Here is a 25,167-nt window from a genome sequence, read left to right as displayed (position 1 = left end):
GATAGAGACAACTACACATGGTTTACTTAGTTCATATGCCTTATCAGATTCTTTCTATTCCTTATTTGAGAAAAGTTTTTGTAATGAATAGGTCTTGAATTTTCCAAGTTTTTGTACATTCATTTATATGATCATTTTTCTTCCTAATTATTTTCATGTGAATTGCATTGATTGCTTTTTCAATCTTAAACCTGCCTTATGCTCTTGAAATAAAACCAATCCAGTCTTAATGTGTTGTTTTTATATATCATTGGATTTGACTTAGAAATATTTTGTTTAGGTTTATAATGTCTGTATTCACAAATAAAATCAGCCTTTCTCATACTGTGGTTGTCAGGCTTTGGTACCTTATGACTGTCCCTAAGCTAGAGGCTACCATAGTTCAGTCAGAGTGGATTCCCTCTCTCCGAGGGCTTGTCCATTTCCAGTTCATACTTATTGCCATGGCAGAGCCCCTTAGGATTAAACCAAAAACCACTTTGGTGCTTTCCAGAGCCGCTTCTCCTTGTCAGACCCCGATTTCCAATTTTTGTTCCCTTTATCCTATGAACATGTCAAATTTTCTGCTTTTTAGCCTGTTAATTCTTGTCATCAACAATAGTATTATGGGGAAGGACAGCCCCAAATGTCAAGGTCACCTAAGTAAGCTTCCCTTCTCACCCAAGTCTTGGCCCCATAACTGTTCATCACTTTGGTGGTTATGCAATACTTTCAAACAGATTTTTTTAAAAAAAAAAAAAATATGTTTTGTCAATCTTCTAGTTGTTCTGAGAAGGTGTGGTCTAAATCAACTTCTTTTATCATTGTGTTGAAAGTTCCCCAAGGTTTACTTTTGAAATACTGTCTTAAACTATAGATGTACAATGGCATATTCAGAAAAAATATACACAACTTTTTTCCCCACTAATAAACACTGCCATCAGTCTGGGGTATTTCTTCCTGGTCTTTTCTCATGGGTACATTTTTATATGGTTGCATCCATGGTTCTCAAATAAGTTCACATGCTGGGGTTTTTTGAGGGGGTAGGGGGTGTTTTGTTTTTTTAACCCATAACTTTATTCCAATCAGTATTTTTCACCTACTTACTTCATATTGTAAAAATCACTCCCTCACACCCCCTCCCCCAAAAAACCTTTAAATTCTCTCCCAACCTCTCTCTTTTCTCTTTCTCTCTCTCTATCTCTCTCTCTTTCCCTCCCTCATTTTTTTTCAGTTTTCCCAAGAGAAAAAACTACAGCTACTTCTCGTACTCTAGTGAAACAGTAGCCTGTAAAATGAAGCTGATTGATGGGTGGAAAATGGAGTAGCCCTCTCTGCTGGTCCTCTTGATCATGACTCACAGTCTTGGCTAGCCAAGCTGTGCATCCAAGAAACCAGGTATGGGGGAGCAGGAAGGGGAGGTCTGACCAGAATTAACAATACCCCAGCTGTAAGTTCCCCATACTTAACCTGTTTCAACTCCTTCCTGACCTTTCCACTGCTCTCAATCAGAATGGATAATATGTGAGCTGGTTGCTCTTTGTTCTAATCCCTCTTCTGCTTCTGTGTGCACAGTATCCCCACCATGCTCCATTAGCATCCCTGCCAGCAATAGTACAAGTCTCTGCCCAAGCCTGCTAGTTATGAGATGATGTTCTCTCCTCCCTTGTGCTAATGCATTTCTGTCAAGTTGTAACCCCTGGCTTCCTTTCAACATCTGTCTGGCTGGTGGAGCAGATGATTAATGAGTATGTTGTGAACTTGGATCAAAATAAACCTTGTCAAGACATGACAGATGATAGCCCCTCCTCCATCTACCGGGAATGTGCCTGTGCCAAAGATGACCTGATTTTGGCAAGATCTGTTCTTTAGAGAAGCAGCTCTCAACGTTTTTTCTGCCCTGATACATTTGATAAATGATATTCAAAAGCTCAGTGTACTTCAGTGCACAATTTCCAGCTTACATGTTGTAATTTGAACTCTTTCATAGAGCAAATCATGTGTGGAACGCAAGTGAGTAAAAGTGGCATATTATAAATTTAAGTTGTCTTTATTTTTCATCAGATAAAACATTTAAAGATTTTGGCATGATGTTATTTAGTAGCAAATCACCAAAGCTGAACAGCTTCCCGAATTTCTGATTTGGTGTTTGTCATTAATTTTGAAGAACGCTTGGCCACTATCTTTTCTAATATTTCTTTTGTCCCATTGTCTCTCTCCTCTGCTTCTAGGAGGCCAATGGCTTATATGTTATGTCACAGCTCTTGGATGCTCTATTCTGGTTTTGTTATGGTTTTTTTTTTTTCACTTTTATCTTTGGATGATTTTTATCAAACTATCTTCAGGTTCACTGACTCATTCCTTCCCTGTGTCAAGAGTACTGATGAACCTGACAAAAGTAAACAAAAGTTACTATGTTTTCTACTTCCAGAATTTCCATTTGATTCTTTCTTCCAGTTCCCATTTTCTGTTGAGATTGCCCATCTGATCAGGAAGGTTGCTTCATAATACTATATTGTTGAAAGAAGAAAATCTATTATAAGACTGCAGAGACTGAGCTAGGTTGTTTGCATGCCTGGAAATGGTTACCCTTTTTTTTCTGCTGGGCCGTTAGTGTGGGAGACCGATCCAGCCTCGTCAGGAACTGAGCCGTGTTTGGGTTTTGTTCTTATTCTATTACTGTCGGTGCACTATAGACTCCAGCTCTCTCTAACATTGCCTTGTATTTACATTTGAGGCTAGTTTGCCAGAGGTTTTCTCAGTGTCTGTTCTACTCTTGGTTTACATGTTCTCCTTGGCCTGTTGAAATGTCTTTATGTTCTTCATGACCATTCAGCAGTAGATTGCTGTTTTTATTTATTGCTTATTAGCCTGGCTGGTAGTGGTGATGGTTGTGGTAAAGGGGGTGTTCTCTGCTTTTCTGATTCATTATTAGTTTTAGACCAACACTGTGACCTTGGGTCTCAGGAGTAGAGCCTTTCCATGATCCTACCCCACCGTCAGATGGAAGACTTCTAATTGTCTGGGGCTTACAAGGATAGAAGTGTTTTGTTGTTGTTATTGGGTTTTTTTCCCTTTCTCTGACTGCAATGGGTCTTCACCAATTCATAATTTAATGTCTCATGTTAGGATTTACTGACCTTTAACTCAGCAACTTAAGGATTTGTTCCCACAGGGAAGATAGGGAGAGGATCAGAGAAGGGCTTGGTGTTTTTCTCCAAGCCTATTCCACAAGGGAGACAGACTTCTCAAGATTCACCCACTGCTCACAGTACTTCTTATGAACATACAGTAGAGCATTAAAGTCTGTGGAAAAGAGCCTGGAAGTGAGTCTGAATTCCCCGTGGAGTATTGGGTCCCAATTTTCTGTACTCTCATGCTGGCCTATACTTGGTCTTTAGCAATTCATTAAAACTGTTACCTATTTTATCAATAAGTAGAAGACAGGAATGCAGAGTCTCCAAAGACAAAATAATGATAAGGAGATGCAAACATTAAGTACTTGATTTGATCAGCACATGTGCACATGTCTTGAAATAGTCAACTGGACCCCATAAATATGTAATTAAATTTCTTTTAATTTTTTAGTTATAGATGGACACAATATCTTTATTTTACCTATTTTTTGTCTGTTTGTTTGGAGTACCAGGGATTTAAATCCAGGGCCCTCAACCACTGAATCACATCCCCAGCCCCATTTTCTATTTTATTTAGAGACAGGGTTTCACTGAGTTGTTCAGCACCTCGCCATTGCTGAGGCTGGCTTTGAACTTGCAATCTTCCTGCCTCAGCCTCCTGAGCTGCTGGGATTAAAGGCATGCACCACTGCGCCTGGCTTATTTGTTTATTTTTATTTGGTGCTGAAGATCAAACCCAGTACCTCACACATGTTAGGCAAGCACTCTACCACTGAGCCACAATTGCAGCCCCAATAAAAAATTTTAAAATACTTTAGCTGAATTCTTACCAGCTTGATGGTGGTAGGAAGAGAGTCATCCCCAAATAAGCAAATGCACCTGTACCATGTTTTCCTTGGAAGAATCTGTCTTGGATTAAGTTTAACTTAAGAAAAATTGTAAATTTGCAGTATGTCCTGTGTTTTTTTGTGTTGTTGTTAGAAGAGTGAAAACAATGCTATTTCCAGACTTCTTTTGTCCTAAGGGAAATCCAGAAGCTTCTGAGAAACTCTGTTTGGTAGATAAATTTCTGTCTCATTTTTTAAAAAAAAATATCTTTATTTTATTTGTTTATTTATTTAAATATTTTTTATGTGGTGCTGAGGATCGAACCCAGGGCCTTGCACGTACTGGGCGAGTGCTCTACCGCTGAGCCCCAGCCCCAGCCCCTGTTCCATGTTTTTGAACACAATTTTTTTTTTAGTATTTATTTTTTAGTTTTAGGTGGACACAATATCTTTATTTTACATTTATGTGGTGCTGAGAATTGAACCCAGTGCCTCACGCATGCTAGGCGAGCACACCACCACTTGAGCCACATCCCCAGCCCCTTGAACACAATTCTTAACCAATACATCTAACAACTTCACTCATGACTCAAAAATAAAGTTTAAATGGGCAAAGGTATAAACATTTAAAAATTAAACTATGAGTATATAAAGAATTAGAACTTTTTTTATAACTTCAGAGAAGGAAAAAAAATCTTTCTAAGTGTGACTTGAAACACAGAAAACTAACAAATTAAACTACATAAAATGCAAAATTTTCTGCATTACAAAAACTCATCATAAAGGTTGGGAATATGGCTCAGTTGGTAAAGTGCTTGTCTCACATGCACAAGGCCCTGGGTTCAATCCCCAGCACCACCAAAACAAAAGCAAAACAAAAAAAAACAAAAATAAGAACTCATCATATACATCAAAAGACAAACTGAGGACAAAAAATGTAATACATAAAGAGCTAGTTTTCTTAATATTGAAAAGCATTTATAAATCAATGTGATTTTTTCCCAATAATAAATCTTTTGTCTAATACCTGTGGGCAAAGGATAGGAACAGATATTTCACAGAAAAGAAAATAAATACACTAAAAGGTGATGTGCCTACCTCAAAACAAATTTATAAATGTATAAAATACAATTTTTTACTTCTAAATTGACAAAGATAAAAAATTTTGGTAATATTTAGTGGACAAGTATGGTACAAGAGCCATCTCTATACAATTTTTGGTGAGAGTGAAAATTTGTACAACTGGTGGACAATAGGCAATATCAACATTGAAAATACACACACCCTTTGATCTGTCAGTTCAACCCTTAGGAATTTCTCTTACATTTGTACTCATTGCTGTGACAAGACTTCTTCTACACATGAGGTCAGCATTATTTTGTTGAACAAAAGATTTCAAGTAATGAAATATCCAAGAACACAAAATTGAAGATAAATTGTGTTTTGTTCCACCAAAGAACACTATGTAGGCAGTAAAGAAAATTTAAAAAGAAAATGTGTTCATGTTGCTAAACAAAAAAAGGGAAAAACAATGTCTATGGTATGTTTCCAGGTATGAAGAAAAATATATCAATTTACTCATGCTTCCTAGGCTAAATTAATTCTGGAATTTTTACTGTGTATGTGTATGCCTACTTTAAAAAAATTGATCTTAGTGACTGCATAAAATAAATGTCTAGGCCCTCCTTCAAAAGGCCTCATTCCTGCTCTTTCAGTCTTTCCTCACATTTGTTCTCCCATGTACATAGCTGCACCTCTTCTAGAGACAGACTGCATTTATTACCTCCAAATGAACTCTATGGATCATTCCTTAGTTTCTACATTTGTTGGTAAGTTTCTCTCCCACCATAAACAGTCATTTACTCCACAATTTGCACTTTTAAACCCAACTCCAACTACCCAATAGCTCTCTCTAAAGACCATGATCATTATTATGATTTTCCAGTGACCCAACAGCCTATTGCAATGGATGGTGATTATTGTTAGGATTTCTGTCTTCCAAAATATGATGTTTGTGACTAGAGCCCCACAAATGAGTTTAAATCTACTTATCCTAAAATAATTGTTGACTCTTGCTTTATATGAATTAATCATATTTTTGAAAATGTATGTGTGAGTCTCTTGAGACCAGGCAGGGAGAACACAACTACACAACTACACAACTCAAATGTCTTTGTACCCTTGACACTGCCCAACGTAGGGTTGAACATTACTGAAAGCTCACCATGTGTGCTGGGTGAGCTGGATGCTGTGGGGAAAGACAAAAAAAAAAAAAAAATTAGCTTCTCCAAAGATTTTGAGCCTAAGGATTTCCTGGCTTGGATCACTGTCATTAAGGCAAACCTCTCAATAAAATTCAGAAGTGCTGGGTTATTAGAGGCATATTACACTATCCACAGAGGCCAAAAAGTTAAATACAAATGTCTAAATAAATAGGGCATAGGAGTGATAGGACCTGGGTCTGAATGGAAGACACTTGTCCTCCCTTAAAGATTCCAAAATCAGTTATGGACTCCAGGCAAACAATACATTCAACCATGATCAGCAAGCAGGTTGTGACACATAGATGGAAGTGACCATTAACCCATCCATCTCTGCAGGCTTTCATCTCCCTGAGCAGGGAGGATGCTATAACCTGGGCAAAAACAGCTCTAGAACACCCAGCCATGGACAGAGTTCCAGAAGCAAGCCACATTAATGTGTCTGCATGGAAGGCGATGTTTACAATCCCCCCACCCTACACACACAAACACACACACACACACACACACACACACACACCCAAGGGCCTCCCTTCCTTCCTCCCACAATGTCATTTAAAGATACAGCCAACCCTGCCTTTCATCAGCCATGGTCTCCTCTCCTTGCATTTCTGATTTCTTGTCACCCATTGCCAGAAATATCAAAGCTCTCCATTTGCAAGCCATAACCACTCGCTCACCTCCCTAAACTACTGTGCACTTCTCAGTTATATTTCCAGGCAAGTGGGGAGTTGGTGAAGTTCCTCCATCCCAGCCACTCTTCCTCCACTCTTCCTTCCCTCCCCTGTGTCACAAAAGCACTCAGTTTTCTGAGGACAGGTGACCAAACAGTTGTTGTAAAAGGAGTGAGCCGAGCCAGCAGCCTGGTGTGGGAAATGGAGAATGAAGAGAAAGTGGGAAATAGACATGTGCGTGTGGCACCTCTAGATGCAGGCTCTGCAACCTTCACAGAGGAGCAGACACCTTCTCCTACAGACTGAACCACCACATGAGCCTCCCTTGTGAAACAGGAGGGCTTTGTGATGCAGTCTGCAGCTTGTTCTGTCCTCTGTGAGGTGGATATGACAAGGGTGAAGCACTGGGAGTCATTTGGCACTAAGCCCCTGAATGCCTAGTTGTGGAGATGGTTGGTCTCCTTATGCTAATGAAGTTTAGGCCATGTTGAGCCTTATATCTGTTCTGTGGGACACTGGATATCCCTTATATACCTATGGTTCTCTTTTCATCCTTATCCTAATTATCTGGCAAATTAGACAAAGTTACTATGGATTGAAGAGCAAACCTACAAGGAGCTGCTGCCGGGTAGGGAAACACTGTCACCACAATTGAGCTAGTTTAAGCCTCAGATAAGCTTTCAAGTTTTCAGTGTTTCTCCATATTAAATCTCCCCCCACCCCATTTTTATACCATACTTTCAGTTACCTTTGTATATTGCTTTTGTTTGGAGAACCTATTTAATTCCTCACCAGCTCTCCCTCCAATGCAATGAAAAGCCTCAAGACCCTCCCTATTTGGCTTGAGCTGAGAAATAGATGCTATAAAGTCTACCCCACTATATCTCAAGACTTCCCAATATGGGGGATTTTTCTGATTGATGAGTTTTGTAAAGCAGAAGTCCTTGGGTCATTAGAAATGCTCACCCTTTAATCTATTCCACTTTTCTTCTTGTGTCATCCCAAACTCTCTGTAGAACTTGTCATGAGGACAGGAGGATGAAGAATGCAGAATCTTGAAGTGAATCAGAAGGGTGAAGCAGAAAAGGGAAATGTTGGGGTGGAAAAAGGTGGAATATGGTAAAGGAAATGTAGGAGAGTGTATAAAATGCGATAGCTATGGAGAAAGAGAATGGGAAATATGAGTTTTTGTCTCATTTTGGACATGAAAAAGAAAATGGCATCCTAGTCTCACATTCTCATGTTTTTTTGTCTTCAAGCATCATTGAAAAGTCAGGCAAAGGAAAAAAGATGCAGCGTCAAGAGGTAAAGTCCCAAACTCTCATTTGACTCCCACTGTGGGCTAGCTTCCTATATAGTATCTGTCGCTCTACCCCTGGTACCAGGATCCAGGTGTTCTAATCTCTGAAGGCTCCAATTTCCCCCAAATTGATGACTTTCACAGAGGACTTCCATGGGTGGGAAATCTGAACATGGGAATGTTCCAAAATTCACTACCTTATGACCCTGAGAAAAATCATTGAAGAAGTAAGGCAGATGTCCTTAACTGTCATTTATTAGTTTTATGACCTTATAGGAACCGTTTCATCTCTCAGTCTTATCCATTAAATAGGCTGATGATCCCCTCTCACTCACATTGTGATTGTGAATATCATATGACATTAGGTAAGGGATATCATGTTGTAAATGGTGATTCTGTACATAAACATATCTTGGAGCACTGACCTTGAGTTTTTAGTTTCCTCTTGCTGAGTCAAAGGTCTTAAAATTGAGCTTCCTATAGGAGGCCCCTGAAACAATCCTATACCATATAACACTGTGTCCTGGTTCCTCAGTTAGGAGACCTTCCCAAGAGGAAGCTGAGGAGCTTCAGGAGCTGCTCTCTTTCATGAAAAGGTGATCTCTTGCTCTTTGCAGTCTTTCAACTCCCCATCTGCCCTATGAGTTCTTAGCTAGGCCTGGGGCAGGGATGAGGAGAGGGATAATGGCTGGTTAGGAGACATGCATGGTTGGGACTAGTTTATTGGTTGAGAAAGTTGCTATGGCAGTAAGGAGTCCAGGTATCTCAGGAGGGAAGAGGCAGTCACCTAATTCTTCTCTGTGCTAGGTTCACAGCATGTCTTACTCTCTTACATTTATACCCTTTCAAGGGCGACTCCTGGGTCTTGCTGGACTCTGCTGACATTACCTCCTCTGGTCTGTCTTCAGGGAAGACAGTTCCTGGGATCCCTCATACAGGAGCCTATCATCTTATTTTCTCCTTAAAATTTCAAGAGAATAATATCCAAAGATGCTGGGTATAGCAGCAGGGTATAGCATCCCATAGTTCTCAGAATGACGAGTTCCCATAAGGACCTCATTTTCCACAGTATAGGCCCAGCTCTTGTAGGACTCAGGGATGGGGTAGCAATCCCCAGCCACACTCTTGCAAAGAGGCAGATGTCACTCCATCCTTAACGGTTGCCATGTTTTCCTTCCCAGCCAGGGATGGCTTCCTCAGAAGGAAAGTGTGCGGCAGCTTCTATGTGCAGATCCCTACTGCCAAACCTGCAATGGTGTGGCTCTGGAGATTGACCAATTGCTGGAGGGTGAGAATAACCAGATCCCCTCTACTTTACTGGGATCATCATGGGGCTCTTCTTGCCTAGAGACGTTGTCCATGTCAAGTATGTCTTTTGAGCAGAATCTGGAGCTCCATTCCCAGCACTCCAGAGATTCTTCAGTGGCATCTGTAACTCCAACACTAAGCCAACTAATAGAACACAAATGCTTAACCCAGACAGTTTCCCAGAAAAATGATGGAATCAGAATCCAAGAATACTGGGCCGATCACCTCAAGTTAGAGCAGGAATTTCAACTGGCAGATAGGCCAGTGGGCCCAGAGACTATGGCTTCTTCAAGGCTTGAGGAATCTATAGTTACAGTGAATGAGCAGGAGATTATGCAGAACAACACTTACCTTGACCAGGAGGACCAAGTTCATCACCACTTGAAGCCCAAGGTTTCTTTAGTATCACCAAATTCAGGGATCACTAACCTGGCCCATCCTATGGTCTTAGAAATGGAGTCAGTTCTCCCCGCTCACCTGCCTTTACTCAATCCTAAAACTCTGAGGTTTCTTGAGGTACATGTAAAAAAAATGGATGCATTTCCAGAGGTGGGGGCTCCCCAGGCGTGTCGAAGACTCCCTCAGGCAGCTTATGCCAGACCCAACATTGTTTTACCGATCTGAAAAAAACCCACAGGTTTCTTCCATGACTTCTCAGGTTATTATTGACAAAATTAAAACCATTTCCCACCAGACATGGGGTTCATTTGTGGCAGGACAGCCCATTCAGTCTATCTGGGTTTCGGAATGGTCTGATGTAAATCCAGAACAAAGACGCCACTGTCAGCAAATTCAAAACTATAACGTACTAACCCTACCCTCTCCTGCCCTTAATGTACTAAATGACTTCTATTCACTGCATGGGGAACAGGATAATGACTCACAGTGCAATTTGCAGCAGAAATACAACCAGCTCTTCTGTGGCCTCCCTACTCTGCACAGTGAGTCCCTGATTGCTACTTTCTTGGACTCTAAAAGTCTCTCCAGGAACAAGAATGTGCCCAAGTCTCCCTTGAATGGTCCTCTTCTCTTCAGTGAGCTCCATCCCCTGCTGTCCAATACTCCACCTGAGTCAGCCCCAGCCTCACCCCTAGCCTCACTACCAGCCTCACCCCCAGCCTCACCCCCAACCTCCCCAAATTGGATGTCTCCCTCTGAGAATCAGGTCAGTGTCCCATTTCTGACTACAGCTGAGTGTGAAGCCTTGGAATGGCACTTGCTGCAGAGGCAACTCCAGCTTCAGTGGGGCCTGCCAGCAGTCTTCCAGAGATCTCAGCATGCTCCAGGTCCCAAGCAGTATGAAACATGTGACAAAATCCAACCTCCTGAGACCATGAAGACCTCCTGTCCAGGAAAGTCCTTCTCAGTCCTCACCAGGGAACTGCTCTTCTTCCCAGAGCATGCCCGCAGGCTGCTGGAATTCCATCTCCAGAAGCAGTTGATTCACCATCGCTGGGGCCTGCCCCCAAAGATTCAGCAGTCCATCCAGTTGCTCCTTTCCTCCACTGACCAGCAGACCCTGACCTGGAGCAGTACAGCCCTACCCAGGGTGAGCATGCCCCCGCTTGCAACCCTAGATGACAGTGAAGCTGGTGTCCTATTCTCACCCATGGTAGCCCAAATGCCCACCCCCATGCCACACTTGTTTGCCCAAGCCAAGGAAATATTGCAGAGCCACATCGGCTCCAAATGTGGACAGATCCACCAGGGCCAGGTCCCTGCCTGTGTATTCAGCTCCTGGGAATGCAGAATTCCTGGAGGTCTGGCAGTGGCTCCCTTCCCTTGCATTCCACAAAGCCAGCACCCGGAACTGCAGGCAGCAAGTGAACCTGACCCACAGCCCAAAGTTATGCCCTGGATGCCAGTGGCCCTTGATCAGCAGCAGCAGCAGGCCTTACCAAGTGCTGACACTGAACACCCTAAGCTGCCCCGAGTCCTGTCTGATACAGCCATTGAGAAACTGGAAACCATGCTGCGGCACAAGTATCTGGTCTTCCTGTCAGGCCTGCCTGCTCTGTACTGTGTGGACCTCTCTAGGGCCATGGTTCCAGCAAAATCTAGCCAACCTGTAATCACAGAGATGGTGTCTGGGCCTGTGGAAATCCCAGAGGAGCCTCCGACTCCTCCACTGACTCAGATGATCTCATCTGAAGACCCCTGCAGGAGGCTTGAACCATGCTTTCAAGATGACGATGAGACTTAGGCAGACAACACAAAGGAGTTCCAGCCTGAAGTTCAGGTGGAAGAAATGACAGAGATGGTAACTCCAAGGAGCCAGACTCTTCCTACTATCCCCTTCTCATCCAAGACACACATCTTCCCCAAACTAAATTTCCACCTTAGGAAAAAGGTCATAGAGATGCAATTGGGAATTCCCATAAGGGCAAGAGAGTCCAGGGAACCAACTGCAGGAGTTGCAGACAACAAATCCACACAGGAGTCTCTTGGGAGTCTAAGCACCCCAGAAAGCACAGTAGTCCAGGAACTGTCCATCACACCAGAGTCTCCTCCTGCCCCAGACTCAGAATGGATCCCCCTTAAAAAAACAGCTGGCCACTGAGTTGAAGGCAGTACAGCACAACCTAAAGTCACTTAGTTCCAAACCAGTGCCCCATGGATCACCCGACTGGGCTTCCAAGATCTCACAACTCAGTGCGAACATGACCCAGGCCCAGATACTTTGCGTTCAGGTAGAGGCCAGTGTGAACAACCCCATCCTGGAGGAACCCTGGAGCCCTGAGCTCCAAAGTCCTGACAAGATCAAGGACTCAGCCCAAGTCCTGGCACTGGCAGAAAACAAAGAGGACCCAGGAAAACCCAAGGCAGCAGGGGACCTTGGAGAAGGGGATGCAGGGCTTGGGATCTCCTCAGTCAGTGAAGAAAGACACCCTGCTGAAGATCAGAGGCCAGAAAGGATGAACAGGACATCCCAAGGCTCCTGGCCATGGAACCAGAGCTTTCTTCTTGAGGATCCCTGTCCACCTAGCCACCAGCATCACCCTCAGCTGCAGTCCCCAGAGCCACCCCCAGTAGTCCCTGGAGGGAAAGAATCTGAGCCTGACAGGCAAGACAGTCCAAGCAAGCCACATGTCATCCCTGAGCCCACAAGGAACCCTAAGAATGCCCAGCCCGTGGTGCCTCGCATTTCCCAGGACAAGTCTTTCCTCCCCCAGAAAATTCAGGGTAAACCTCTGCAGGGCCAAACTCTGCACAGTCAGGTCTTGCAGGGGAAGGCAATGCCAGCCCATTCTCACAAGAAGCCCATCGTTCCAGACACTGGCTTGAGAAATAAAATACAATCCTTTCTGCACTGCATTTCCCCTGAGAAGAAAGGCAAAGGGCACGTAGAGTCCATGTTCTCCAAAGCTGGGAAAGTGTCCAAAACCAGAAAAGAAAATGTTGAAAAGAGCCTCATTCCAGCCAAAAGCCCCATGGGGAGAACTAAGACAGAGAAGCCAAGTGGGCACCCCAAGGCCCGTTCAGCCTCCCCTAAGAAGCCAATGGGCCTGACCTTCTTAGATTCCAAGGCCCGTTCAGCCTCCCCTGAGAAGCCAGCAGGCCTGACCTTCTTAGATGCCAAGGCCCGTTCAACCTCCCCTAAGAAGCCAGCAGGCCTGACCTTCTTAGATACCAAGGCCTGTTCAGCCTCCCCTGAGAAGCCAGTAGGCCCAGCTGCCTTAAATGGTCCCCATTCCCCAGACAGTAAGCTCCGGCTACGCTCCCGACAGCATGGCTCTGCCTCAACCCTGGGCCATCCCCGCCACTGCCCTCGGCACTGTCCTCGAGTGGCTTGTGCCTCCCATCCAGGGAGCCTCCCCTAGCTCCCAGCCCTCAGCTCTGAAACATCGTCCTGCTCCAGAGAACTCCCAAAGCAATGAGGAAGTGTTTCGAGGCTCCCCAACCTGGGCATTCCTTGAAGAGCGCTATTTTCATTTCCATTGATGAACAAGTGTAGCAGAGCACCACCTGAAATACACTCTATATCTCTAAGCGGAGTTGTCTGTCTCTTTGTCTCCATTATACTTTGTTAAAAGGTGGCATGAAGAGGGCTAGAAAGTCCTTCCTATGTAGGAAAGGAGTTTTCAGCCACATTTCAGAAGGGACACTATTGCACTGCTCCCTATCAGGGACTTGAGTAAGGCATATTGAAGGTAAACGTTGGGCTATTCCAATAATTTACCATCCACATTTACCTCACTATTTTAGATCAAGGATAGTGGAAAGAATAATTCTGAATTGTCCTAAATTTAATTACAAAGTCCAGAGGGTGGTATGAAGAAGATAGGAGATTAATCAGTTACTAGCTGCAGATGGAATCAACAAAAGGACCATTAGTGTTGACTTAAAATCCCATCGCCACCATGTTCTGTTTACATATAAACTTTCTGAACTTCATCCCCAACCTATCCAGACAATACTTCTTATACATTTTCCTCCTATCCCAAAACATTGCCTAATTCCCATTATTGTGCCCTTATTATCCATAGCAAATGTAGGTTACGGTGCTTTCTTTTCCCACAGTTTATTAAAAATACATTTGGTTTGAGGCTGGGAATGTGGCTCAAGCGGTAGTGCGCTCGCCTGGCAAGCGCAGGGCGCTGGGTTCAATCCTCAGCACCATAAAAAAATAAAATAAAGATGTTGTGTCCACCGAAAACTAAAAAATAAATATTAAAAAATTTTCTCTCTCTCTCTCTCTCTCTCTCTCTCTCTCTCTCTCTCTCTTTAAAAAAAAAAAATATATATATATATATATATATATATATATATATATATATATATATATATATATTTGGCTCCAGTTTAGTGGACATTTTCCAACCTAGTTCTGCTGCTGGAATTTGTGAAAACTTGTCCCAGGAACTCATTCTTTATTTTTCTGGCTAGTATCTGTAATGGCTTGATAAGCCCTTTTATTTCAGAGATCTCTTGGTCTCTCTAGTGTTTTGGTTTAACTGTGTCTAGTGCATAATGATACTTATATTAGTTTCATCCAAGATCTAGACAAAGCACTACATCATGTGATGAATTCTATGAATTATAAAGCCCTGACGCAGGAGGAAGTACTCAGTTGATGAGAAGGAACTGTCACAATAAAATGACCTTAAGAAGTATCTTGTATTCAAAAATTAAATATTTAAGTACTTATTACATGTCAGGTACTACTACAAACACAACGTTGGAAAAGACACAGCCCTGCCATGTGGAGCTCCTGATCTCATATCATGTGATAGACACATGACCAAATTGTTTACTCAGTATATACACTTGGAAACCAAATATTCATCTCAAACTATACAAAAATGAATTCCTGAAATCTGCTCCACACCCACCCACTCACACACATCAAACCCCTCTGATCATATTTCCCACATCAGTTAATGGCAGTTCCATATTTCCAGTTGTCCAGATCATGTACAGTGGAATGTAACATCCATAACTTTTCCCCTTAACAGTCCACATCCAACCCATCAATAAATCCTTGTTGTCCCTACCTTCAAAAATGTATCCAGACTATGACTTACCACATCCTCTAGTGTATCAAAACTGAAGCAGCAGCATCCTGAGACCATACCCTAAACAGTCTATCCTCAACACAGAAACATGATGTCCCCAAAGAGAATCCTGTATTCATGAGAGAAAGAGATATAACCATAATACGAGGTTAGATCACCAAGGCAGTGAATGTAAATGAAGGAGAGATCTAAGGACTGGGTCGTGGGATACTTTTATTTTAAGTTGGAAAACATAGGAAGAACCAGTAAGAAGAAACTGAAAAGCAATAGCCCTTGAGGTAGCAGAAAAACCAAGAGTGTGGTACACTGGAAGCCAAAAGATGACATCTTTCAAAGACAAAGTGATTGACTGCACGGAAAGCCAAAGAAGACGGGGACCATCAGATCTAGCCACAAAGAGATTATGACTTTTGAAGAATAGCCTCATGTACACGATGCAGATGAAGACATGGCTGGAGGGGACTCAAGACAGAATGGAATGAGAGCAACTGGTGACAGCAAACTTAATTCTTTCAAGAGGTTTGGTCAAAATAAGATGCATAAATATGAGGCAATAGCACCAAAAAGATATGCTCCAAAAGTTTGCACAAATTAATAATGAATGTTTATGGAAAAGATGCAATTAAGGGGGATAAATTAATGATGTAGGAGAACAAGGGAAGAGCTGCTGAAACCATGAATGAGTGGGAGAAATGAAGGAATGGGAGCAAGTCCCCAGGGTGAGGGGCCAGCTTTGGCTAAAGTACAGACACTTTGCTTATGTAAACACAAAGAACATAGTATTAATGAGAGAGCAGTTAGTGGATCAGAAGAATAAAGATTTCTTCCACAATTAATTAGAGCATAGACAAAGACCTAGAGGGGTGAATAAGAATCTAGGAAAGGACCACAAGGGTGAGAGCTATACAGAGAGTCAAAGGCAAGAAAATGGAGGTAGAGAGGGATTCTGGAAGTTACCACAGAAAACTTCAATTGGGGTTTAAGTTATTGGTCCCAGTATGAGAGCCCAAGCGGACACCAAAAAGTGGTTGAAGTTTCAGATTATGTGTGTGAAGCAGGTGCTCTTGCAACACTGGAGGAACAGGAAAGACCCCAGAGAAAACACCAAATGCATCAAACCTGCACAACAGCAAGGGGCTAATAAAAAATGAAAAGGGGCATGTGGCATCCTAGTGCTCAGCAAGGGACCAGAGAGGATTGGGTGTGAGAGGAGAAAGCTGGGAAGCAGGAAGACAATAAGCTGCCCTGAGTAGATAAGATAGACCTGTATTAGCCACTTAATGTCCCTCAGAAGGTGGCACCTCTGCATTCTCCTTCCACCTACCACAGAGATGTCAAGAGCTTGAGAAAGAAAAGAAAATGCTGGACTTTCTTATCATGTGGTTTGAGGGATAGGGGATGCCCCTCATTCCTAAGGAAATCCAGAATCATTCAGCATCCTGTCAAACCAGGAGGAAGTTGTGGCAGGACTTGCTTCCTTTAATAGACCACACAGATTAGCACAATGTGTCCACTGTGACAGGATGCAGCACCCCAGATGGGAAGAAGCATGAATGAGTCCCTCCTCTGAATGGTGACTCTGTGCCTAAAAGGATGGAGGCCCAGACCCTAACTGGCCCCCAGGGAAGGAGGCACAAGGCCCAGGCCTGCTGAGCCAATACTCTGCAGGTGTTTTCCTGAAGCATCCCCAGAGATCAAAGAAGGCCTTGGGACAGGCACATCCTCCCTGCCTGGTGGGAGTACAGAGGGACACAGAGATAGGACACTAAGGGAGGCCCAGAATGAATGGAATTCACTCAGAAGGGTCACAGTGGCATCAGGTGGGAAGCTGGGTTAGTGTGCACACATCCTGGCTTAGGGTGGAGAAGGCCCTTCCCAGGGCCCCCCACAGGCTCCTACCTGCCTTATGCCCATGTTGCTGAACAAAGCCCCATAACAAAGAGCTGAAGGAAGAATTGAGCTTCAACTGAGATCCCTGGATCCTGAGTTCTCAACAAAGCCAAGATCTGAGAGAATAGGAGCAGTCTGAGATCCACACAGTATGCTGATGGAGGATGAAGCCTGCTATCCCATAACCCTAGCACAACACCACCCTTTACCTCTCCCTCAACTCAAGAGAGGAGAAATCAGAAGACACATACATTCAAGAATTTGCTACTCCAGAACTAGGGGTAGATGCTAGGAATGCACTAGTGCTTGGGAACTTTGGGGTTCACCTCTACCACATTGTGATATGGTGAATGGCCTGACCTTCTAGAACCCTTTCCTTAGGCTCTCCAGAAGTCATTTCAGAACTGTCTAGAAGGAATCTCGGGCAAGGGGCCACCAACAGAGGGAGGACAGTGGCCTCTCCACAATATCATTTCTGTTCAAGGCTGGGTCAAAAACAACAGGGAGTGTTAAAAAGGCTGCTTGGCTTTTTTGCCAGTCACTGAAGCCCAGGCAGGAAGGGCAAGAACACAGGATGAGCACAAGAATAAACCCCCTGGAGATGCTGCTTCCTGCACCATGGGGAGTTGTTTGGACCTCTGCTTCTCTATCAGCCAACCAAAACTTAATACTTTGCCTGGACTCTGGAACCCATGGCTTAGGCCAGTCCTGTTATAGAAGGAAGGACAAGAATGGTTCCTGTGTCCACTGCAAGAAGAGGAGAGAAGGGGGGACAACCTTGAGTTCAATGAGGACATGAGAAATAAGCATAACACAGGCACGTAGGGTGCTGGGGACACAAAGTGCCAGATCCTCACCAGGTCTAACTGGGTTTGCAGAGGACTGTGCATTCCCAAACCCACAGACAAAGAGGCCAGGACCCTGAATACTTGGTTGGGATAAAAGCATGGGGAGAAGGACTGGCCAGAGAAAGATGCTGTTTTCAGAAGGATGGGTGGGTGCTGCCAACAGGCCCCCTTCCCTTCCACGTGCCCCTCCTTCACTGTAACTTCTCTGGATCCAGGACCAGGCAAGGAGCACATTGGGGGATTTCCAGAGTGTATCACTTCCAAGGTCAGGCCCCCTACAGAGGCCACAGGGGCAGGGCCCCGGGCAGGCAGCCTGACCATGGGAATCCAGACAGCGGGAAGGGAAGCCATTGCTTGCGGTAAATAGTGCTGGCAGCTGGGGTGTGTCAGGCAAAGGGGGGGCTGGAGAGGGGCAGACAGAGAAGTGAGAAGACAGAGGAGATCATACACACACAGAGACGGAGAGACAAAGACAGACACTCAGCCACACAGGTACATACGAGAAAAGACGCAAGGTCACCCTGGCCACTCAGAAAAATTTTCAGAGCACACACAAACACGTGTAGGAAACATACCTACATTAACCCATGAACACCCTGAGTCAGACATGCCCCAGTAGACATACGCCCCAAAACTCACACAGACTCAAAAACACATTTGTACACATAACTGACACAGTCCCTCGCACAAACCCACAGACAAGTGCAATCCAAACCCATTCTTCAGACTCCTCCCTAAGCTTCTAGGCCACTGCTGAGCAGGCCTGTCTCTCCCTCCTCTGACCTCTGGTTTCTATTTCTGTCCTATTTCTTGTCCTTTGATTCACATGCATACCACTGGGCTCAATAGCTGGGCTGTGTGCTCTTAAAGAACTGTCTCCCTCAGGAAGTGTGTCCCCTGCCTTTTTCAGCAGCCCATCCTTCACCTACAGAGGGTTCCCAATGTAATGCTGGATCCATGCCTGCAGGGTCCTGCCCAGATTTGACATGGCAGGCACGAGGGAAAACAAACCAGATAGACACATTCAGTCTAGTTACCCTCAGGGAACTCTCAAGAACCAGGTCCTGGGTACCCAGGAAGACACTCCTGACACAGGGCATGACCAACTGTATATCTCTCCCCCACACTTTAATTAATGTGAGCCACAATCCCACCCTATGCCCCTACCTCTAAATCAACTCCAACTCCATTCCCAGAGACAACTTCAAGAGAGACCATTAATACAACCGACATTAGAAAGGTAATACTACTGGGTGTTAAGTGAACATGTTTACATGGCCAAATGAGTTTGATGTAGAAAACTGTAGTGTTCCCTTTCCCCAGGATCAGGGCACTTATCTGCCCTAGCTGGATAACTGTGGGGACACTGGTTCGCCTAAGTCCCTTTCCAGACTCTCTTAGAAGCTTAAGACTGCTCTCCATCACAAAACTGAACTCCTGGCCAATCTTAATCCCAATCCTAAATGCAAGCAGTGCCCTACTCCAACCCTAACACAATCTTAATCCAAGGCACACTAGCTCTTACCAACCAGAATCACAAACCCAATCCTGAATCCCACTTCCACATCACCAGGCTCCCAGCTCTGTGCTCACCACTATCCAACTCCAGTCTGCAACCACAACATCAGTGCTGTTCTAAGCACAAGCCTAACTCTAGCCCTAACCCTGGGTGGTGACACATTGGGTAATGTATGTCTACACTCTGGGCACATCAATGTCACACCCATAGTAAGGGTTGTGTCATTTGTAACCTCAGGGTCTTGGTGGTTCTTTCAGGACCAACAACCCAGTCCATGGGGCATCTTGTTCCTGGAGGGCTCAGTGCTCTGCTGGGAACCCAAGAGCACCAAAGCACCCAGGCCCTTTGACCCTTGTTGGATACACAGGCTCATGGGGCCCTGCCCACCCCAAATCATGTTCCAAGATTCGCCAAGTCTCTTAGCTGAAATTCCGGCCATAGGCCTCCTTGCTTGCCAAGCTGGGAGCATCTGCTGCCCTGGAAGCCCCCAGCAGGCGGGAGCAGGCTGGCCTGGGGCTGAGGGGAATGTGGCCCTCCCCAATGTGGGAATTTCCAGACTCTTTCAACATTCACACCTAAGCTGTCTACCACAGAAGTGGCCCAGGTGCCTGTCCTAAACAGGTAGAGGGCCTGCTGATACTGAGGCTGAGGGAGGCTCATATAAACACAGTTCCTCTCCCTACTTCCAGGGTCTCAATCTGGTAATAAGGCATATCAGTCCACACTCACTATCAGGGTAGAGCTGACATCATCCCCACGTGCCTCCCCTTTCCTCCACCCCCAGGATTTGGGGTTGGATCTGGAATATCTCCGCAAGACTCATGTATTGAAGTCTTAGTCCCCAATGCAGCAATGTTCAGAGATGACACTTTGGGAAGTGATTGGATCATGAGCTCTAGCCTCACCAGTGGATTAATAATTTGACAGCATGATTGAGAGGTGGTAGAAACTGTAGGAGATAGGATCTAGTTGAAGGCGTGGGTCCTGTGGGTGTGCCCTTGGGAACTACACTTTGTCCCTGTCAACCCTCAATATCTCTCTCTCCATCCCTGCTTTGCTCTCCCTCTTTCTCTCTTGCTTCCTAGCTGCCATTAGGAGAGCAGTTTTCCTCTATCACAGCCTTCCACCTTGATATTTTTTCTCACCTCATGCTAAAGCAATGAAGCCTGCCGATCATAGACTGAAACCTCTGAAACCATGAGCCAAAATACATCTTTCCTCCCCTTAAGTCGTTTTGCTCAGGTTATTTTGCCCCAGCAGTGAAAAGGTGACTAACACCACCAGGGACCAGTCATCAAATAGTATCTGGGTTTGCTTAGGAGCTCATCAAGCCAAAACCTTCACCCTCAGGACTGGAACTCTTGGTGGACATTCACATTTCCCATGTGCAGCCATCCAAGTCTTTGTGTACCTTCCCCTATACCTACATACAGCCCGGCCTGAAGAGAAAAAGAGGCCTGGGTTCTGGGCTATAGACTCCAAACTGCCACACCCAGGATAAGGTTCATGTGGTACTGTAGGGTGGGACAAGCCAGGCCAGCAGCTGCGGGCAGAGGAATGACTGGGTGAGTAGCCAAGGATCCTAGAGAGCACTTTGGGTCCCCCAAAGCCTTGGGGTCCCAAAGAAGGCTCACAACTCCTCTTATCACCTCAGTCCTCCTCCTGGGCACTGTATCTATACCTGGACTCACTCCCCGCCTCTCATGCCCCCAGGTCTTCCACAGACCAGGGAGGGACAGAGACTTACCATCTCCTTGCTCTCAAGGCAGCTATTTTCTGCCCTGGCTTTCTGTCCAGCCAGGTTTCCACCTCCAGCAAAGTCCCTGCTGTTTGCCTCCTTTCTCTTAGGGATCTTAATTTAGGTTCTAAGCCTCAGGAGCAAGAAGGGAGGACCCAATATCTCCAGAATCAATGTCTCTCTGAGGCTGCTCTACCTCTGCAGGCTCAGGTTCAGAGGTGGAGGCTTTGGGTCTATCCTAGGAAGATCTTCCTCTGAATTTAGGAAAGATGGGTGAGTAATGGGACCTGATGGAGCTGTGGATACATCTGACACAAATATGAAGCCCCCCATAATGGCATAAATAAAGACAAGAGGACAACGAGTTTCTTGGGTAAGAGAGACAGACAGAGATCCTGGGGTTTCAGGAAAGGATACAGCACAATTCCCTTCTTTCTTTCCTTCACTCCACTTTTTCTACATACTCAGCCAGGTTAGAAAGTCTCCTTCCTCAAGAGAGGTAGGGGAGACATCTCTCTAGCTTCCTTTTCCCCAAACCAACTCTGTTCCCTCCTACCAGCTCTGTGCCCATCTGGAGTGTGGGCTGGGAGCAGAATTGGCCCAGGTAGCTTTCTCAGCCCCACCCTCACCAAATGCTTGGACAACTTACAGATTCTTTGGCTCCGTTTTTAGATTCTATTTAAGATGGTCTAGGGTACTGACTCTGATTCTGTATTTTTAACTAGCTCCCCAGGTGATTGTGAACTGCAGCCAAATTAGGAAGCACCAATATGATTCTGTTATCATCTATTTGTCTCCCACCCTCATCTAGGCCCATGCTATCCTGACTTTTTAGAAAACTTCACACATAGGCCACTCACTACTACCTAAATTATTTCCACAAAGGCAGTTGGGGGTGGGTGGGAATGAGGAGATGGGAATTTAAAACTTGATGGTGTCAGGATCTGCCTTCAGACCAGGTAAAAGATCCAGGAAACCTTATCTCCTTGTTAACGCCCAGTCATGTTCCAGGAATGCCAGCCTCTTTCCAGCAAGGGCACTTCTGTTACAAAACCTAAGATTCATGGGCTCAATTATTTATCATTTAAGTCATTCAAATCTCATCCCCTCTCGCCTGTGAACCTAAGGTAAACCATGCCCCCTTCACATCCATTCCAAAAGTATCCCCATCTCCAACCTCTCCACATCCCATCCTCCCCCAAAGCAACACCCCTACTGTGGGTCCAATATTTTTGTCACTACTATGTCCCTGACCAACCTCTGTCCTAACTGCATCTGTCCTAGTCCTCATCCCCTCTCCAACACCATATGGTTTCCCTGCCCCTTCATAAGCCATCCTTTCATAAAACTGTTTTTGATAAGACTGGGAATGAAGAAAAAAAAAAAAAAAAGACTGGTGATGAGGAACCTGCTGATAGGTTTAGTGCTCTGGACACCAGATGGGCTTTCCAGTTCTGACTTGGGGGTCACAACTCTGAGGTCTTGATTCATTTTTAAACATAGATTCTAAATTATGACCCAATATTTCTCACATAGTGTACACCCAGATAAATTCCAAGTGGATAAAAGATTTTAAATGTTGAAAACTAAACTACAGGAGCTCGGCATGGTGGCCGAGGCTTGTGAGGCTAAGGCAGGAGGATCAAGAGTTCATAGCCAGCCTCAGCAAAAGCAAGGCACTAAGTAACTCAGTGAGACCCTGTCTCTAAATAAAATACAAAAAAAATTAGGTCTTGGGATGTGGCTCAGTGTCAGAGTGCCAAAAAATAACACTAAACTACAGGAGTGACATGATATAAAACAGCAGAGTAAGAAGCTCCAAGAATTTGTCCCTCCAGGAAAGCAACTTCGGAAGTGGAAAGAGTGATTGACATCAACCATCTCAGAATTCTGGAACCTGATTGGGCATTTGTAATAGCAGCAGGGGTACTTGATAAAGGAAGAAGCTGGTGGTCTTTAATAAGAGAGAATAATGCATGAACTTCCTCCCAGACGACACTGTGGGGATAGCATCCCACACTCCTAGAATGGCTGGCTAGAGGCAGAGAGGGCAATGGGAACCTCATCCCTACCCCAATTTGAGGCAATATATTTTAGTCAATATGGTAGTTCCCAAAGAGACAGTTCTGCCTTGTTTTCAGCCTTTTGAGGTGTAGTAATTTCCCCAACAACATATATCAGAAGATTTAAAACTACAGAAATGTTTTTATATGTGTTGCAAGGGGATGGTGAGAAACCCTTCTTAGGTCACTAACTGATCAGAAATTCAAAACAGAAACTTCAGTGACCCCTCACACCAAATAATGCACATTTTGGCCAGGCACAGTGGCACATGCCTGTAATCCCAGTGGCTTGGGAAGCTGAGACTGGAAGATCGCGAGTTCAAAGCCAGCCTCAGCAAAAGCAAGGTGCTAAGCAACTCAGTGAGACCCAGTCACTAAATAAAATACAAAATAGGACTGGGGATGTGGCTCAGTGGTGGAGTGCCCCTGAGTTCAGTCCCCAGTATTCCATGCCCCCCAAAAAAAGAATGCACATTTTGCAAAATAAGTCATGAAAAGTCACAAATGGATGGCATAGTTCTCAACTGGCAAATATCAGCAACATCTAAGGAATGGTAAAATTATATTTCCAAAGATTGTCCTACATTATAATATTCATATTGTCCAGTTCTCACCAAAACATTACAAAGAAACAAGGAAGTATGGCCCATTCACAGGTAAAAATAATTTGCCAGAAACCATCCCCAAGGAAGCTCAAACACTGGGAATAGTAAATGAAAACTTTAACTGTCTTAAATAAACTCAAATAGCTGAAGGAAACCTTAAGCAAATAACTAAAGGAAATATGGAAAACAGGATGTGAAAAAAAACTTAGACTAATCAATAAATAGATTAAAATTATGAAAAAGAACCCAAATAGAAATTTTAGAGTTGAAAATACAGCTCCAAATTATGAAAAAGAACCCAAATAGAAATTTTGGAGTTGAAAATAAATTTCACTGAAGTGAAAAAGATCACTAGGAGCATTCAACAACAGGTTTGAGCAGGCAAAAGAAAGGATCAGCATACCTGAAGATAAGACAACCGAAATGATCAAGCCTGAGAAATGGAATTTAAAAAGATGAAAAAATATATATATATATCTCATCATCATCATCATAGGAGGCCTAGATGAAAAAAGGAAAAACAGGATGGGAAAAGTTTTTGAAGAAATAATGTCTGAAAACATCCCAAATCTAATGAAAAAAAACAACAACAAATATACATTTCCATGAAGCTCACAAACTCTAAACAGGATAAGCAGGATCTCAATGAGATCCACACAAAGACATACTAGAGTCAAAACTCAAAGCCAAAAAAAAGAATTTCAAAAGCAAGAGAGAAGTGACTCATTATGTACAAGGGATTGTCAATAATTTTGTTTTCAGTGCTGGGGATTGAACCCAGGGATTTCCCACTGGCTAAGCAAGTGCTCTTCCACTGAGTTAAGTCCCCAGCTCATTTTTCAGTAGGATTAACAGCAGATTTTCAGAAATCATGGAGGCCAGAAGACAATAGAATGGTATACAAAGTCCTAAAAGAAAAAAAAATAATTGTTAAATAAGCATTCTATTTCCATCAAAACTATCTTTCAAAAATTAAGGAAAGGGGCTTGGGTTATAGCTCAGTGGTAGAGCATTTGCCTAGCATGTGTGAAGTACTGGGTTTGATCCTCAGCACCACATAAAAATAAATAAAACAAAGGTATTGTGTCCGTCCACAACTAAAAAAAATTAAAATAAAGAATTAAAAAAAAATAAGCAAAATGAGGGAGTTTGTTGCAAGTAGACTTGACTATAAGAAATGCTAAAGGGAGCCAGGCACGGTGGTGCACACCTGTAATCCCAGCAGCTCGGGAGCCTGAGGCAGGAGGATCTAGAGTTCAAAGCCAGCCTCAGCAAAAGCAAGGCGCTAAGCAACTCAGTGAGACCCTGTCTCTAAATAAAATATAAAATAGGGCTGGGATGTGACACAGTGGTTGAGTGCCCCTGAGTTCAATGCCTGGTGTTCCCCCCCGCCTCGCCAAAAAAAAAGCAAAAGAAATGCTAAAGGGAATCCTTCATGGTGAAACAAAAGGGATACTAAAATAGTAATTCACAGGCTTACAAAAAAAAAAAGATCCCTGGTA

General features: G+C 44.0%; 1 protein-coding gene across 1 annotated transcript; it reads left to right on the top strand.

Annotated features, from left to right (window-relative positions):
• The first annotated feature begins 7,362 nt into the window (after positions 1-7,362).
• Spata31f1 (SPATA31 subfamily F member 1) lies at positions 7,363-13,307 on the top strand. The gene is given in 7 exon segments (XM_071600399.1): positions 7,363-7,506; positions 8,138-8,183; positions 8,714-8,774; positions 9,360-10,011; positions 10,013-12,013; positions 12,015-12,959; positions 13,122-13,307. Coding segments are annotated over 7 exon segments (4,035 nt in total).
• Positions 13,308-25,167: the final 11,860 nt, after the last annotated feature.

This window comes from Marmota flaviventris, chromosome 13 (genome assembly GCF_047511675.1).
Source record: "Marmota flaviventris isolate mMarFla1 chromosome 13, mMarFla1.hap1, whole genome shotgun sequence".
Lineage (NCBI taxonomy): Eukaryota > Metazoa > Chordata > Mammalia > Rodentia > Sciuridae > Marmota > Marmota flaviventris.
Note: the sequence above shows the minus strand (reverse complement) of the source record. Positions and strands in the feature narration are given on the sequence as shown.